Genomic DNA, 15,409 nt, shown 5'->3' with positions numbered 1-15,409 from the left:
TACTATAACATATATTATATATATTTTATATAACAAAAAATACAAAAATGCTTCACGTGGGGCAAAATGGGCAGTTACGCTTGGGGCAAAATGGGCAGATGTTTTTGACATACGGCGCTTGGTGAGGCTATGGTGTTGTATTTGTCGCCTCAGTAATGATAACAAACACACCTTCAAAAGATTCGATTTTGTAGGTTTCAACGTGTAAAAACTGTTTTAATTTTGATAACATATTTTTGGAAGATTTTGAAGAGCTTTCCTGACCAGCAAAACAAAAGATAGAACGAAAATACATTTCACGAAAAGTGCGCAAAAGCATGGACCATTACCTAAGCGCATTTGTTGTGGCCCATATTGCCCCAGTGTTTTGACGTTTCGCAGTTTGTTTACATATGCCCATTTTGCCCCAGGGTTATGCCCATTTTACCCCGCGCGTCAAAATAGCTTCTCGTAAAACACCAACTTTTATTTTACATTGTTTTCGTGGTTTTAAGTTGTTTTCATTGTATGTGGCAATTTTAATCCATAGATAAAGGGTGGAGGCATACAATAATGAAAGAAAAATTGTGTTTTGTGGCATATTCAAAGGAATATTCAGTAAACTGCTTAACATGCCCATTTTGCCCCGCTTTCCCCTATACCGGTTTCACAACCAGCTTGCGTTCTAGATGCTGGCGGAACGGAAAGCTGATGAAAATCAGCGCCAGGCTGAACGTGATCATGCGAATTAGGGTTCTGCGCGTTGCACAGCAAACCCTCCAACGTGAGCTAGCGATTCCTTGGTCATTTTTACATTGCAGCGTTTGAACTCATTGCGCTTTTTTGGTTTGATTTGTGAAAATGCAACTTCACCGCTGCAATGTTTGTTAGCGGCTTTTTTAAGCGCCACAGCAACTCATGAGCATTGTCCACACGCGAGAAAGAGATAGCGCTATGGAGAGAAAAGGCACGGACGACGGCTGACAGCGATTGGTCGTCTGACGCACCAACACATCGATAGCTGTCACAGCGCGCTCAGGCGAGGGGTTTGAGGCGGAGCAAGGGACGGGTAGCTCGACGAGTTGCTTAACAAATTTACCGTTGGAGGGAAAAAGAAGGCATTAGAAAATTCGCGGAAGGCCATGATTTCTTCCGTCGCTTTGTCCAACGAGAGGTAGCGAATTGTTCGATGGCATCGTACTGCGGGTTGGCAGGGAATCGTAGTTCAACCAGTGAGCTCCGACTGTATTACAAAAATATCCCTTTTCCTTTATTTCTATTTACAGATAAACCAAACATGCCTGCTCAAGCGGAACAACAGAAAATGGTAAACCAATCTGAAAATATCGCTGCTAATAATTCTTCATATCATGGTATGTTTTACCACTTACAACTGGGAATGATTATACTGCTTCGAGCTTTCAGTCTACACTGTGTACGTAAATTATCAAAATTTGAAATCACCATGGAAAACATAGAAGGCGGCAAATTCGACGACATAGTTTTGTACTACGAAAATGCAATCGTGTTCAAAGGTACTGTTTACATTCAAGCTAAACATAAAGATCCAGTGGGGGAGTTGAAGCCAATTACTAAAAATGAGTTACTTAACGGACCTAACACAAAAGGTCCCTTTTCAATTCCTATCTACTTTGTGTCATACCTTGCACACTATCCAAAACGCAAGGATGTAGATACTTTGGGAGTTTCCCATAAATACATTCTGTGTACCAACGCACCACTGAGTGATGATGTTACGTTCATGTTACCATTAGCACAGCCACGCACTGATGGCATCTTTCTTTTGTTCGACAGAATTGGTGGAAATTTTTATGCTATTAACCAAGCTAACAATAATGTAAAACATGAGCTAAGAAAAGTTAGTTTGGAAGCGTTAGGAAAAACACTAGCTTCTTACATTAAAAATGGCAAAGAAGTTAGTGGAGACGATTATTACATTTTACAACTGTATAGCAATTTGATTGCATCTTGTGTAGAAAAAGTCAACCCAGGCATATACAAGTTTACTGAAAAGCCCCAAACTACTGTTGGTACAGAACTTATTAGGATAGTTAAGAATTTGTTATTGAATACAAAAAATAACAAATCAAAAGTACAGAAAGAGAACAAAGAAGCGGAAAACATTTTGATAGCAAGCAGTTTTGAGGAACTCTTGTCAAACACACGAGACGAAGAGCCGTATGCAAAAGTTGACCTCATTATCCAAAAGTTCTGTGACGAGATTCTGCTAGTATGTGGCACTAAAAATGACAAACAGCTTCTGGAACAAGCACCCGACATGATGCCAGACTGGGTAAATGCTAAGAAGGATAAGTTTGAAAATTTTTCCTACATGCTTCTTAAGGCTCTGAGAGAAAATCCAGTTGATGATATAAATTTGGAAAATATAAAAAAAAAGTTCATAGAGCTTAAAGTAAACGATTATTACTGTGAGATTGAAAAGTTTACACAGCAGTATTTAGACAGCAAAAACAATATGTATTCAATCATTACTTTAGAACCGAGCTCTCTCCAAACTCTTGAATTGTATGACTTTGTTAATGAGTTATCTTATAGAATTTATCGATATCGTAACTCAGCTAACATGAAAATGAGTTCAGTAATTGTAAAACAAACGGCAGAGCTACTTGGCTACAGCTGTCTAATTGTAGACTGCTCAGACGGTCAATCGAAAGGCAACTTGTGTACTGTCCTTTCTGATGTGATGAAGTTTATTTATGACGTAGGTCTATCTTCTCGCACTATCATAACTATTCTTGGAAAATTGGAAAACGAACTTATTACCACTATTAAGAAATATTCTAGAGATAGTGAAACGAAAGTCATCGTTGTTGAACAAATTGCAGAAGACGATTCGTCCGAAGATTGCTTACTTGTTGAACACCTTACAACGGAGTTAAGAGAACAGTTATACGAGCAATATAAACAGTTGCATCTTTTTGGAACGTCAATCGCTCTCAAGCAGATTGTGCGAGAAAAGGATTCGTTGAGCTTTTTATGTAAAGTGTTGGACAGATATGGTCATAAGAAGGATGAAAACACAAATGAAAAGAGCTTTCAAACTATCAGTTCATGGTATATTTCACGCACTGTACAACCTTATGATTATCTATATGGCAGTTACTTTGACATGGTTTCTTTTGGTAATAAATTGCTATTTGACAGTTCAATCAAGCCCTCGAGGGAAACACTTGTAAGAATGAAAAACATCATTGATTCAAACAATGAATCCATCTGCTCGTTGACTTCCAAGTTTCGTGATCAATCCAAAGTTCGCATCGTTCTGGATGACGCTGGGTGTGGTAAAACCACCTTTTTCGTAAGACTTGCGTTGGACTTATCACGAAACGATCCTTCTTTGTGTGTGATTCGGATGACTTCTTTGAACTATGTTGTTGATTTCAATGAATTGAAAACATCTGACTTTATATCAATGGATGATACAACGCTTATCAGGATCCTATTTCGTCTTTTTCACCTAACTCTATTTACAACAACTGCAAACAGTCAATCCGTTAAAAACATAAATGAAATTAGAAAGCAGTCCGAACAAATGGAAAAACTTCTAACAGTTTCAAATGGAAATGTGGTGCTCGATGATGGCAAAGCAAACAAATCGCCCTGGGCTATAGAACAAATGCTTCAGTTGAGATTATTTAAGGAAAAGCTCAACGCTAAACAATTTATTATCCTATTTGATGGGTTTGATGAAATTGCGCCTACTTATAAAGAATTTGTGATGGCGTATTTGGGCAAACTTGCTACTTTCTCTGGAATTAAAGAGTTGTATCTTTCCTCTCGACCATACAATTTCATGGATGATTTAAAGAAAACCTTCAAAAACAGCACCATATACCGACTATGCCCGTTTTCACAGGAAGATCAAATAAAGTTCATGTACAATTATCTTAGTTGTAACTCAACTGTTTGGAAGGAATGCAACGAGATTGACCGTTACCGGCTGTTGTATGTGATGTACAGACAAGGTGAACATTGTATGAACGATCTAATGCATATACCTTTATTTCTTGACATGGGATGTTCAATGCTTCTACCAATACTTGAGGAGAGTGTCGATTTATCACAACGAACCGTGAACGCAACGAAATTGGATCTGGAGCACTTTGATAAATTTCATATATTAACAAATTTTGTAGAACAAAAGCTACGAATATTGAACACCGATAAATGTGGCACAACTGACTCAGCGTCACTTATTCCTGCTCTGCAACATCAAACTTTGTCAGTCAACAAGGAGCGCAAACAAAAACTAGGGCTACTAGCCATTCTTGTCATATTTGATGAAGAGAAAAGGGAAGATATGTTAACACAACAAGATAAATTTAATGCATCTTCATACATTCAAGAAATAACTCAGGGAAAAGAAAAGACTGGAATTGTCTTAGGTGTCCAAGATGACATTCCTCAGTTTTGTCATAGAATATTTGCGGAGTACTTTGCAGCTTGTTGGCTGTTCGATCACAAAGATCGATTCAAGAAAGTATCCTTTTTCCGATCGACATCATACTGGACGGAAAATTTGATTCTAATGCGAAACTATTTCGATAGAATGGTTTTACGGGAAAGTCATGGATGTGAACTACACACGGCTATACTCAATCGATCCGTACAAGAGGATCGTGATATACTTTACAATAATCCTGCTGCTATCAACCAGAAAGATGCTTTAGGACGCTTACCATTACACTTGGCTGCAGTGGATGAAGAAGTAGATGTCATTGACAAGTTGTTGGAAAAGATGTCGTCAGATTCAATCAATGTGAAAGACGAACTGTTCGGTTGGAGTGCTTTAGATTATGCTTTTGTCCATCATCATAAGCGCTTCATCAACACTCTTTTAAAGCATCAAGCGACAGTTGATGAGAATACCTTGTTTGACCAAACAGTTGCAAACAATTTGAGGAGTTTATTGGATCATGCACATTTATGTGGCAAATGTTTAGAGGCTCATGAACATACCGAAATGACCGCGGAAAGCTTTTACCGAAGAGTGGTAGAGTATATTTTGAGTGAAAGACGGCTTGATATTTTTGAAGATCGATATGAGCTGGATAAATCATCGGTTTTGGAATTTACAGTCAAAAACGAAATGCATGGATTGCTAAAACAAATGGTCAATTCAAACAAATTACAATCAAGAGAAAAGATTCTGCATGGGAAACTAAAAAATTTGATAGATATAATAATCAGCAACAACGATTTCGATGGTGCAAAGCTGATTGTGAACGAAATGAGTTCGCTTCCGAGCGAAGTTGATGATGAAACACTATTCGGAATGATTAAGTTGGCCATTCTAAGCAAACATACACAAGCATTCAACCTTTTATTTCCACAACTTTGCTCAAAACTAAATATTCAAATATGCGAAGACATGCAAGAAGCACACTTTGATGCTGAACTTGATTGGGAGACTGCATCCTTAGATGGAATAATTTATCCCTGCAGTATTCGAAACAACGACTGGACGATTATGACTGATAGAGATGGCCGTCTTGTTGAACAGAATGTAATCGAAACTCTTCTTACTTGTGCAGTATCGGTAGGAAACATGGAGGTGCTGAAGTACATTGTTCGAAAAACCAACACAATCATCCGGAACATACATATTCGGAAAATTATGCTATTGTTATCGAAATATGGTCATGTTTTTCATAAGAAATCGATGTCTGCATTCAAATATCTCCTGGATCAATCATCCGATCTAAACAGTATCGACGATGAAGGGAGAAATCTTCTTCATTGGGCCGTTAAAAACGGATGCTTTTTCATGTTGCCCTGCTTGATTGCCAAAGGATTTGATCCGTCAGTTGCAAATTCAGCAAACGGATGGAATGCATTTCATTATGCTGTTTTCAATGAGAACTTTACAACGAATGATTGGAAAACTAAGGCATTGAATTATTTTCTGAAAACTTGTAAAATGGAAGTGTTTGATTTTTTGAAAAGAATGTTTGATCCAGACGTGTTTGGTTGCCTTGCTGTGACTGTTTCTCCTAATCAACACAGACAATATAAGAATATTCTGAACAAACGACAGGTCTGTTTGATGGCAATGTTTGATGTGTTTGATAATCCCACGAGAGATAACCTTTTAACGCCCGATGAACTACGAGACAGTGAGCAATGCTTACAGGACATTGCTCAGGCTTCAGAGCTCACGGGAATAATACATAAAAACAAGGGCAATATTCAATTCTGTCATAGAATATTTGCGTACTACTTTGCAGCTTGTTGGCTATTCGATCACAAGGATCAATGCAAGAAAGTATCCTTTTTCCAATCGACATCATACTGGAAGGACGATTTTCTTCTAATGCAATACTATTTCGATAGAATGGTTTTACGGGAAAGTCATGGATGTGAACTACACACGGCTATACTCAATCAATCTGAACAACAGGTACGTGATATACTTTCAAATAATCCTGCTGCTATCAACCAGAAAGATGCGGTTGGACGCTTACCATTACACTTGGCTGCTGTGGATAAAGGAGTAGATGTCATTGACCAGTTGTTGAAAAAGATGTCTGCAAGTTCAATCAATGTGAAAGATGAACTGTTCGGTTGGAGTGCCTTAGATTATGCTTTTGCCTATCATCATGAGAGCTTCATCAACACTCTTTTAAAGCATCAGGCGACAGTTGATGAGAATACCTTGTTTGAACAAACAGTTGCAAACGATTTGAGGAGTTTATTGGATCATGCACATTTATGTGGAAAATGTTTAGAGGCTCATGGACATACCAAACTGACCGCGGAAAGCTTTCACCGAAGAGTGGTAGAGTATTTGGTTGACGAAAAACGTCTTGACATATTTGCGCCCCTGGATGATCTGAAGCACTCATCAGTTGTGAAGTCAATCCTGGAACGGAATATGTTTGGATTGTTCGAACAAATTGTATACGAATCCCGAGCAAAGATTCCAGAATATAAATTCATTGAGCTGTTTCAAGAAGCGTGTAATAATCGAGCATTCGATATTGCAATGATCATAGTGAGTGAGTTTAAAGTTGCTCTTCCGAAAGTAGTTGCGAATGAAACAATCATTGAGATTGTTAAATGTGCCATTAAAAGAACAAATATGAAAGCGTTTATAGAACTCTTTCGACAGCTATGCTTGGAACAAAATATTCACACAGTGGAAGACATGGAAGACATGCACTGTGATGCTGAAGTTGATTGTGACGTTCCATCCATGAATGCGAATGAGTATCCATATACCTGCTGTATTCGAAACAACGACTGGACGATTATGACTGATAGAGATGGCCGTCTCGTTGAACAGAATGTAATCGAAACTCTTCTTACTTGTGCAGTATCGGTAGGAAACATGGAGGTGCTGAAGTACATTGTTCGAAAAACCAACACAGTCATCCGGAACGAGATTATTCGGAACATTATGCGATTGTTACCGAAATATGAGGATGTTTTGCATAAGAAATCGATGTCTGCATTCAAATATCTCCTGGATCAATCATCCGATCTAAACAGTATCGACGATGAAGGGAGAAATCTTCTTCATTGGACCGTTAAAAACGGATGCTTTTTCATGTTGCCCTGCTTGATTGCCAAAGGATTTGATCCGTCAGTTGCAAATTCAGCAAACGGATGGAAAGCATTTCATTACGCAGCCTTCAATGAGAACTTTACAACAGATGATAGGAAAACTGATGCATTTAATTATTTTCTGAAAACTTGTAAAATGGAAGAGTTTGATGTTTTGAAAAGAATGTTTGATCCAGACGTGTTTGGTTGCCTTGCTGTGACTTTTTCTCCTAATCAACACAGACAATATAAGAATATTCTGAACAAACGACAGGTCTGTTTGATGACAATGTTTGATGTGTTTGATAAACCCACGAGAGATGACATTTTAACGCAAGATGAACTACGGGATGGTGAGCAATGCTTGCAGGACATTGTTAAGGCTTCAGAGCTCACGGGGATAATACAAGGAGTTCGAAATGGTATTCCTCAGTTTTGTCTTGGTACTTTTGAGAAATACTTTGCAGCTTGCTGGCTATTCGATCACAAGGATCGATTCAAGAAAGTATCCTTTTTCCGATCGACATCATACTGGACGGTAAATTTGATTCAAATGCGAAACTATTTCGATAGAATGGTTTTACTGGAGAGTCATGGATGTGATCTACACATGGCTATACTCAATCGATCCGTACAACATGATCGTGATATACTTTCCAACAATCCTACTGCTATCAATCAGAAAGATGCGGTTGGACGTTTACCATTACACTTGGCTGCTGTGCATAATGGAGTAGATGTCATTGACCAGTTGTTGGAAGAGATGTCTGCAAGTTCAATCAATGTGAAAGATGAACTGTTCGGTTGGAGTGCCTTAGATTATGCTTTTGTCTATCATCATAAGCGCTTCATCAACACTCTTTTAAAGCATCAAGCGACAGTTGATGAGGATGTCTTGTTTGAACAAACAGTTGCAAACGATTTGAGGAGTTTATTGGATCATGCACATTTATGTGGCAAATGTTTAGAGGCTCATGAACATACCAAAATGTTCGCGGAAAGCATTCACCGAAGAGTGATAGAGTATTTGGTTGACGAAAAACGACTTGACATATTTGCGCCCCTGGATGATCTGAAGTACTCATCAGTTGTGAAGTCAATCCTGGAACGGAATATGTTTGGATTGTTCGAACAAATTGTATTACAATCCCGAGCAAAGTTTCCAGAACATAAATTCATTGAGCTGTTTCAAGAAGCGTTTAATAATCGAGAATTCGATATTGCAATGATCATAGTGAGTGAGTGTAAAGTTGCTCTTCCAAAAGTAGTTGCGAATGAAACAATCATTGAGATTATTAAATGTGCCATTAAAAGAATAAATATGAAAGCGTTTATAGAACTCTTTCGACAGCTATGCTTGGAACAAAATATTCACACAGTGGAAGACATGGAAGACATGCACTGTGATGCTGAAGTTGATTGTGACGTTCCATCCATGAATGCGAATGAGTATCCCTCTACCTGCTGTATTCGAAACAACGAAAGGTCGCTTATGACTGATAGAGATGGCCGTCTCGTTGAACAGAATTTAATCGAAACTCTTCTTACTTGTGCAGTATCGGTAGGAAACATGGAGGTGCTGAAGTACATTGTTCGAAAAACCAACACAATCATCCGGAACATACATATTCGGAAAATTATGCTATTGTTACCGAAATATGGTCATGTTTTTCATAAGAAATCGATGTCTGCATTCAAATATCTCCTGGATCAATCATCCGATCTAAACAGTATCGACGATGAAGGGAGAAATCTTCTTCATTGGACCGTTAAAAACGGATGCTTTTTCATGTTGCCCTGCTTGATTGCCAAAGGATTTGATCCGTCAGTTGCAAATTCAGCAAACGGATGGAATGCATTTCATTATGCTGCTTTCAATGAGAACTTTACAACGAATGATTGGAAAACTAAGGCATTGAATTATTTTCTGAAAACTTGTAAAATGGAAGTGTTTGATTTTTTGAAAAGAATGTTTGATCCAGACGTGTTTGGTTGCCTTGCTGTGACTGTTTCTCCTAATCAACACAGACAATATAAGAATATTCTGAACAAACGACAGGTCTGTTTGATGGCAATGTTTGATGTGTTTGATAAACCCACGAGAGATAACCTTTTAACGCCCGATGAACTACGAGACAGTGAGCAATGCTTACAGGACATTGCTCAGGCTTCAGAGCTCACGGGAATAATGCATAAAAACAAGGGCAATATTCAATTCTGTCATAGAATATTTGCGTACTACTTTGCAGCTTGTTGGCTATTCGATCACAAGGATCAATGCAAGAAAGTATCTTTTTTCCGATCGACGTCATATTGGAAGGACGATTTTTTTCAAATGCGAGACTATTTCGATAGAATGGTTTTACGGGAAAGTCATGGATGTGAACTACACATGGCTATACTCAATCGATCCGTACAACAGGTACGTGATATACTTTCAAATATTCCTGCTGCTATCAATCAGAAAGATGCTTTTGGACGTTTACCATTACACTTGGCTGCTGTGCAGAAAAAAGTAGATGTCATCAACTTGTTATTGGAAAAGATGTGTGTAAGTTCAATCAATGTGAAAGATGAACTGTTCGGTTGGAGTGCCTTAGATTATGCTTTTTTCTATCATCATGAGAGCTTCATCAACACTCTTTTAAAGCATCAGGCGGTGGTTGATGAGAATACCTTGTTTGAACAAACAGTTGCAAACGATTTGAGGAGTTTATTGGATCATGCACATTTATGTGGAAAATGTTTAGAGGCTCATGGACATACCAAACTGACCGCGGAAAGCTTTCACCGAAGAGTGGTAGAGTATTTGGTTGACGAAAAACGTCTTGACATATTTGCGACCCTGGATGATCTGAAGCACTCATCAGTTGTGAAGTCAATCCTGAAACGGAATATGTTTGGATTGTTCGAACAAATTGTATTACAATCCCGAGCAAAGATTCCAGAATATAAATTCATTGAGCTGTTTCAAGAAGCGTGTAATAATCGAGCATTCGATATTGCAATGATCATAGTGAGTGAGTGTAAAGTTGCTCTTCCGAAAGTAGTTGCGAATGAAACAATCATTGAGATTGTTAAATGTGCCATTAAAAGAACAAATATGAAAGCGTTTATAGAACTCTTTCGACATCTATGCTTGGAACAAAATATTCACACAGTGGAAGACATGGAAGACATGCACTGTGATGCTGAAGTTGATTGTGACGTTCCATCCATGAATGCGAATGAGTATCCATATACCTGCTGTATTCGAAACAACGACTGGACGATTATGACTGATAGAGATGGCCGTCTCGTTGAACAGAATGTAATCGAAACTCTTCTTACTTGTGCAGTATCGGTAGGAAACATGGAGGTGCTGAAGTACATTGTTCGAAAAACCAACACAATCATCCGGAACGAGATTATTCGGAACATTATGCTATTGTTACCGAAATATGAGGATGTTTTTCATAAGAAATCGATGTCTGCATTCAAATATCTCCTAGATCAATCATCCGATCTAAACAGTATCGACGATGAAGGGAGAAATCTTCTTCATTGGACCGTTAAAAACGGATGCTTTTTCATGTTGCCCTGCTTGATTGCCAAAGGATTTGATCCGTCAGTTGCAAATTCAGCAAACGGATGGAATGCATTTCATTATGCTGCTTTCAATGAGAACTTTACAACAGATGATTGGAAAACTAAGGCATTTAATTATTTTCTGAAAACTTGTAAAATGGAAGAGTTTGATGTTTTGAAAAGAATGTTTGATCCAGACGTGTTTGGTTGCCTTGCTGTGACTTTTTCTCCTAATCAACACAGACAATATAAGAATATTCTGAACAAACGACAGGTCTGTTTGATGACAATGTTTGATGTGTTTGATAAACCCACGAGAGATAACCTTTTAACGACCGATGAACTACGAGATGGTGAGCAATGCTTACAGGACATTGCTCAGGCTTCAAAGCTCACGGGGATAATACAAGGAGTTCGAGATGGTATTCCTCAGTTTTGTTGTCGAATATTTGCGGAGTACTTTGCAGCTTGTTGGCTGTTCGATCACAAGGATCGATTCAAGAAAGTATCCTTTTTCCGATCAGCATCATACTGGACGGCAAATTTTCTTCAAATGCGATGCTTTTTCGATAGAATGGTTTTACGGGAGAGTCATGGATGTGAACTACACATGGCTATACTCAATCGATCTGAACAACAAGTACGGGATATACTTACCAACAATCCTACTGCTATCAACCAGAAAGATGCTTTTGGACGTTTACCATTACACTTGGCTGTTGTGGATAAAGGAGTAGATGTCATTGACCAGTTGTCGGAAAAGATGTCTGCAAGTTCAATCAATGTGAAAGATGAACTGTTCGGTTGGAGTGCCTTAGATTACACCTTTGCCACAGAAAATATTACACTTATCAAGAAATTTATTCAATGTAATGCTACAGTAGACAAGAATGTTTTAAGACAACAAATAGCTTTTAACAATTTGAAAATGATGTTACATGTTACAAACCTGTATGGAAAGTGCTTACTTGAATGTGCATCCACCGAACAAATTGGAAAAGAGCTTCTCAAAGAAGTGGCAGAAAAAATGCTGAAAGAAAGACAGTTTGACATCTTTCTTCCTCTAAATAAATTGAACTCCTTTTCCATCATAGAGTATTGTGCAAAAGAACACATGTTTGAATTATTTAAGCAATTTGTATCACGCAATCAAATTCCGATTGAAAAAGTGGATAAATTGCGGCGCATTGCAACTGAACACAAAGCGCACGAAATTGTTAAGTTTCTTTCGACTTTCGAAACAGCGACACATCAAAACTGACATAAGTTTTTTCGCAGATATTTTGAATGCACGTGAGTTTGAAATAGAAAGGAAAAAAGGATATATTTTTAAATAACGTATGACGTATAACATTATCGCATGATTCTTACCGTAGAAACAGTAAAATATTGAGCGCAAATACGGTCAAACTGATCAGTACAAAGCGCGATTATGCTACAGCGGAAAGATAAAGTGAGGCGTATAAGTTGATTCTTCAAACCAACTTAACAAAACCATCACCAACTGAATCATATTGCTAACCCACAGATGTTTATCGAAGAGTATATCTATGATGAAAAGTCGATATCTGTTTTAAATATCTCCTGGGTTATAATGATTATATCTACATGGTGTCCTTCTTGACTGCAAAAAGATTTAAAACAATTGATTGAGTTTGTTGGTTTTTTTACAAACTGGTCAGAAGCTTTCCGAATCATATTTTATAATAATTTGAAGTTTTTTTTCCTCTCTCCTTTCCTCTCAAGTAGTGGCATGTTCGGTTCTGCATTTGTGCAATTTTATTTTCTTGTTTAAGGCTTGTAATGTCTGGCCTTACAAAAAAGAATAGTTGTAGTTCACAGAGACTGCTCGCTCAATTCATGGTTTACCTTTTAAAATTATTTGTTATGTTCATTTTTACTTGTCGTTAAACAGAAAATTTCAAGCGTTTTTGATCAATAATTTCATAGTAAAAGATCAACAATTTGTTTTCTATTTAGACGAGGTACATACATTATAGATTTCTTCATCTTTACTTTTACATTCGAAAAAGGTATTTAAGAATCCTACGACTAGCATTACCATCAAATCGTTACACAATGAGTTACAGAGATCAGACGATAAGAGAGATTGCAAATGGCATTGATAGTATTTAAACAACATAACATAAATATGTACTTTAAACCAATAAAGGCTCAAACTCTAAGGAAACTTAATTCAAACGTGAACTATCAACAAATCGAACATTTCACAAAATTGAAACAAGTTATTGTAGCTAACCGAATGAAAACACGTTCCGAGACATTAAAAAATGAGCTCGATGGAACCAATTAGTAGAAATACAGTTTAAAATTTGCCATTTCAGTAGTTTGTTATGGACTAGATAAGGTGTAGGATAAGTAGTGTTAATAAATTTTACTTAAACGATGTTTACTGCTCTATTTTATTTCATACTGTATAAATTATAAATAAAGACATTAAATAAGCTAGTAATGACGGATGAAAAATTTGATAAATAAATTCAAGGCAAGATGATCTTTATACTTTATTTTGGTACTGTACTCGTAAAAGTTACGTAAGTATGACGACGATAATATCCTAGAGATAAGTATAACGTTGAGTTTTGAGAGTTGTATAATCAAAATTATTTCTGTACAATGTGATGAAAAGGTAAACGAACGGTGGAAGGGCAGAAGGATCAAGAGTAGCTAAACCTTACGAACCGCCGACTTCAAACTGGCCGACTATTCCATCATAGAACATCATAATCATAGAGAGAACATCATAATCTATCAAACATCTTGCAGCAGAACTACTTTTCTGAAAAGTTGATCTTGCTATCAAAGGTCACCATGAAAGAAGCGCTCTACAAGGCGCGATAAGGTAAGGTGACGAACTCTTCTGTCTGCTTTTCAACATCTTCTTGAAAGGTACCATGCGAAACGCAGGATTAAACAACGGCTTCCGGTCATTAATACCTCGTCAGTCACCCGCGCCATAGACCGCCTAAAGATGTCCTACACCGCCGGCCCTGATGACATCCCGGCAGTGATCCTGAAAAAGTGCACTGCGTCGATTGCTCCGATACTAGTAAAAATCTTCGAGGAATCACTACGTTCATGCACCTTTCCTGTCTCCTGGAAGGTCTCATGGTTAACACCAATCCATAAGAAAAGCTGCAAGAATGAGACTTCTAACTATCGCGGCATTACATCGCTTGGGGTCATTGCAAAAGTGCTTGTGCTGCTTGTTTATGAACCGTTACTGGCCTCTGCCCGCAATTACATCAGTCCGAATCAGCACGGATTTGTCCCTAACAGATCAACAACCACAAACCTTATGCAATTCGTCAGTAGCTGCCATAAATCCATTGATGCTCGCTTTCAAGTAGATGTCATTTACACCGATTTAAAAGCCGCCTTCGATAGGATATCTCACGTCATATTACTAGCAAAACTCGACAGACTTGGCCTCCCAGATCCTCTAGTTGCTTCGCTGAGATCATACTTAATGGGCCGCACTTATTCCGTTAGGATGGGGCCCCATTTATCTAGATTCCTCCGTGCTTCTTCTAGCGTCCCTAAAGGCACCTTTACTATTTGTCCTTTATATATGTAAATGATGTTTCCACGATCCTTCCTGCGGATAATCACCTGCTCTATGCGGACGACACCTAAATCTTTCGGCAAATCCAGGGACCAGACGACCATCGCATACTCCAGGCTTCACTAGAAGAATTCGATAACTGGTGCACGCGAAACTCCTTAACCATTTGTGTTGATAAGTGTGTTACCATCACCATCAGCCGTGCGCTCTCTCCAGTGCATTTCGACTACACGCTAAACGGGCAAACTTTGCAGAGAGTCGATTGTGTCAAGGATCGATTGTGTTGGGTGTTTTCGTCGACGCGAGACTCACGTTTGAGCAACACCTTGATCACGTTGTGACAAGATGCAGTCAATTGTTAGGTTTAGTCGTTAACATGACTCGCGAGCTCTCTGACCCAATCTGCACCAAAACTCTTCATTGAGCTCTTATTCGATCAGTGCTGGAGTATGGCAGCGTTGTGTGGTGGCCCTCCTCTGCTCGGGGGGTTGCGCGCTTGGAGTCCATCCAGCGTAGGGCTACCCGTTTCGCGCTCCGTTCGTGGGGCAGCAACAACGACTACACAACAAGGTGTTTGTTGTTCGAGTTACCCCAACTCGACGACCGAATACGAAATGCTAGGCTGGCTTTTATCGTTGGGCTTCTCAATGGTAGCATCGATTGTCCGGTTTTGCTCTCGTCGATACAGCT

At 38.4% G+C, this 15,409-nt stretch overlaps 2 protein-coding genes across 4 annotated transcripts in view; one reads left to right on the top strand and one right to left on the bottom strand.

Moving 5' to 3' along the window:
* The window catches only part of LOC121595175, a 28,839-nt gene extending 15,559 nt beyond the window's left edge, over nucleotides 1-13,280 (top strand). For all 3 annotated transcript variants that reach the window (XM_041918872.1, XM_041918870.1, XM_041918871.1), the window contains one exon: nucleotides 1,266-13,280. In XM_041918872.1, coding sequence (XP_041774806.1) covers nucleotides 1,266-12,394 — 11,129 coding nt within the window. In that variant the 3' untranslated portion in view covers nucleotides 12,395-13,280. The remainder of the gene's footprint in view (nucleotides 1-1,265) is intronic.
* Nucleotides 1-15,409, bottom strand: part of LOC121595177 (filaggrin) — a 141,930-nt gene that overhangs the window by 9,166 nt on the left and 117,355 nt on the right. The gene's annotated exons all lie outside the window — the stretch shown is intronic.

This window comes from Anopheles merus, chromosome 3R (assembly GCF_017562075.2).
Source record: "Anopheles merus strain MAF chromosome 3R, AmerM5.1, whole genome shotgun sequence".
NCBI lineage: Eukaryota > Metazoa > Arthropoda > Insecta > Diptera > Culicidae > Anopheles > Anopheles merus.
Note: the sequence above shows the minus strand (reverse complement) of the source record. Positions and strands in the feature narration are given on the sequence as shown.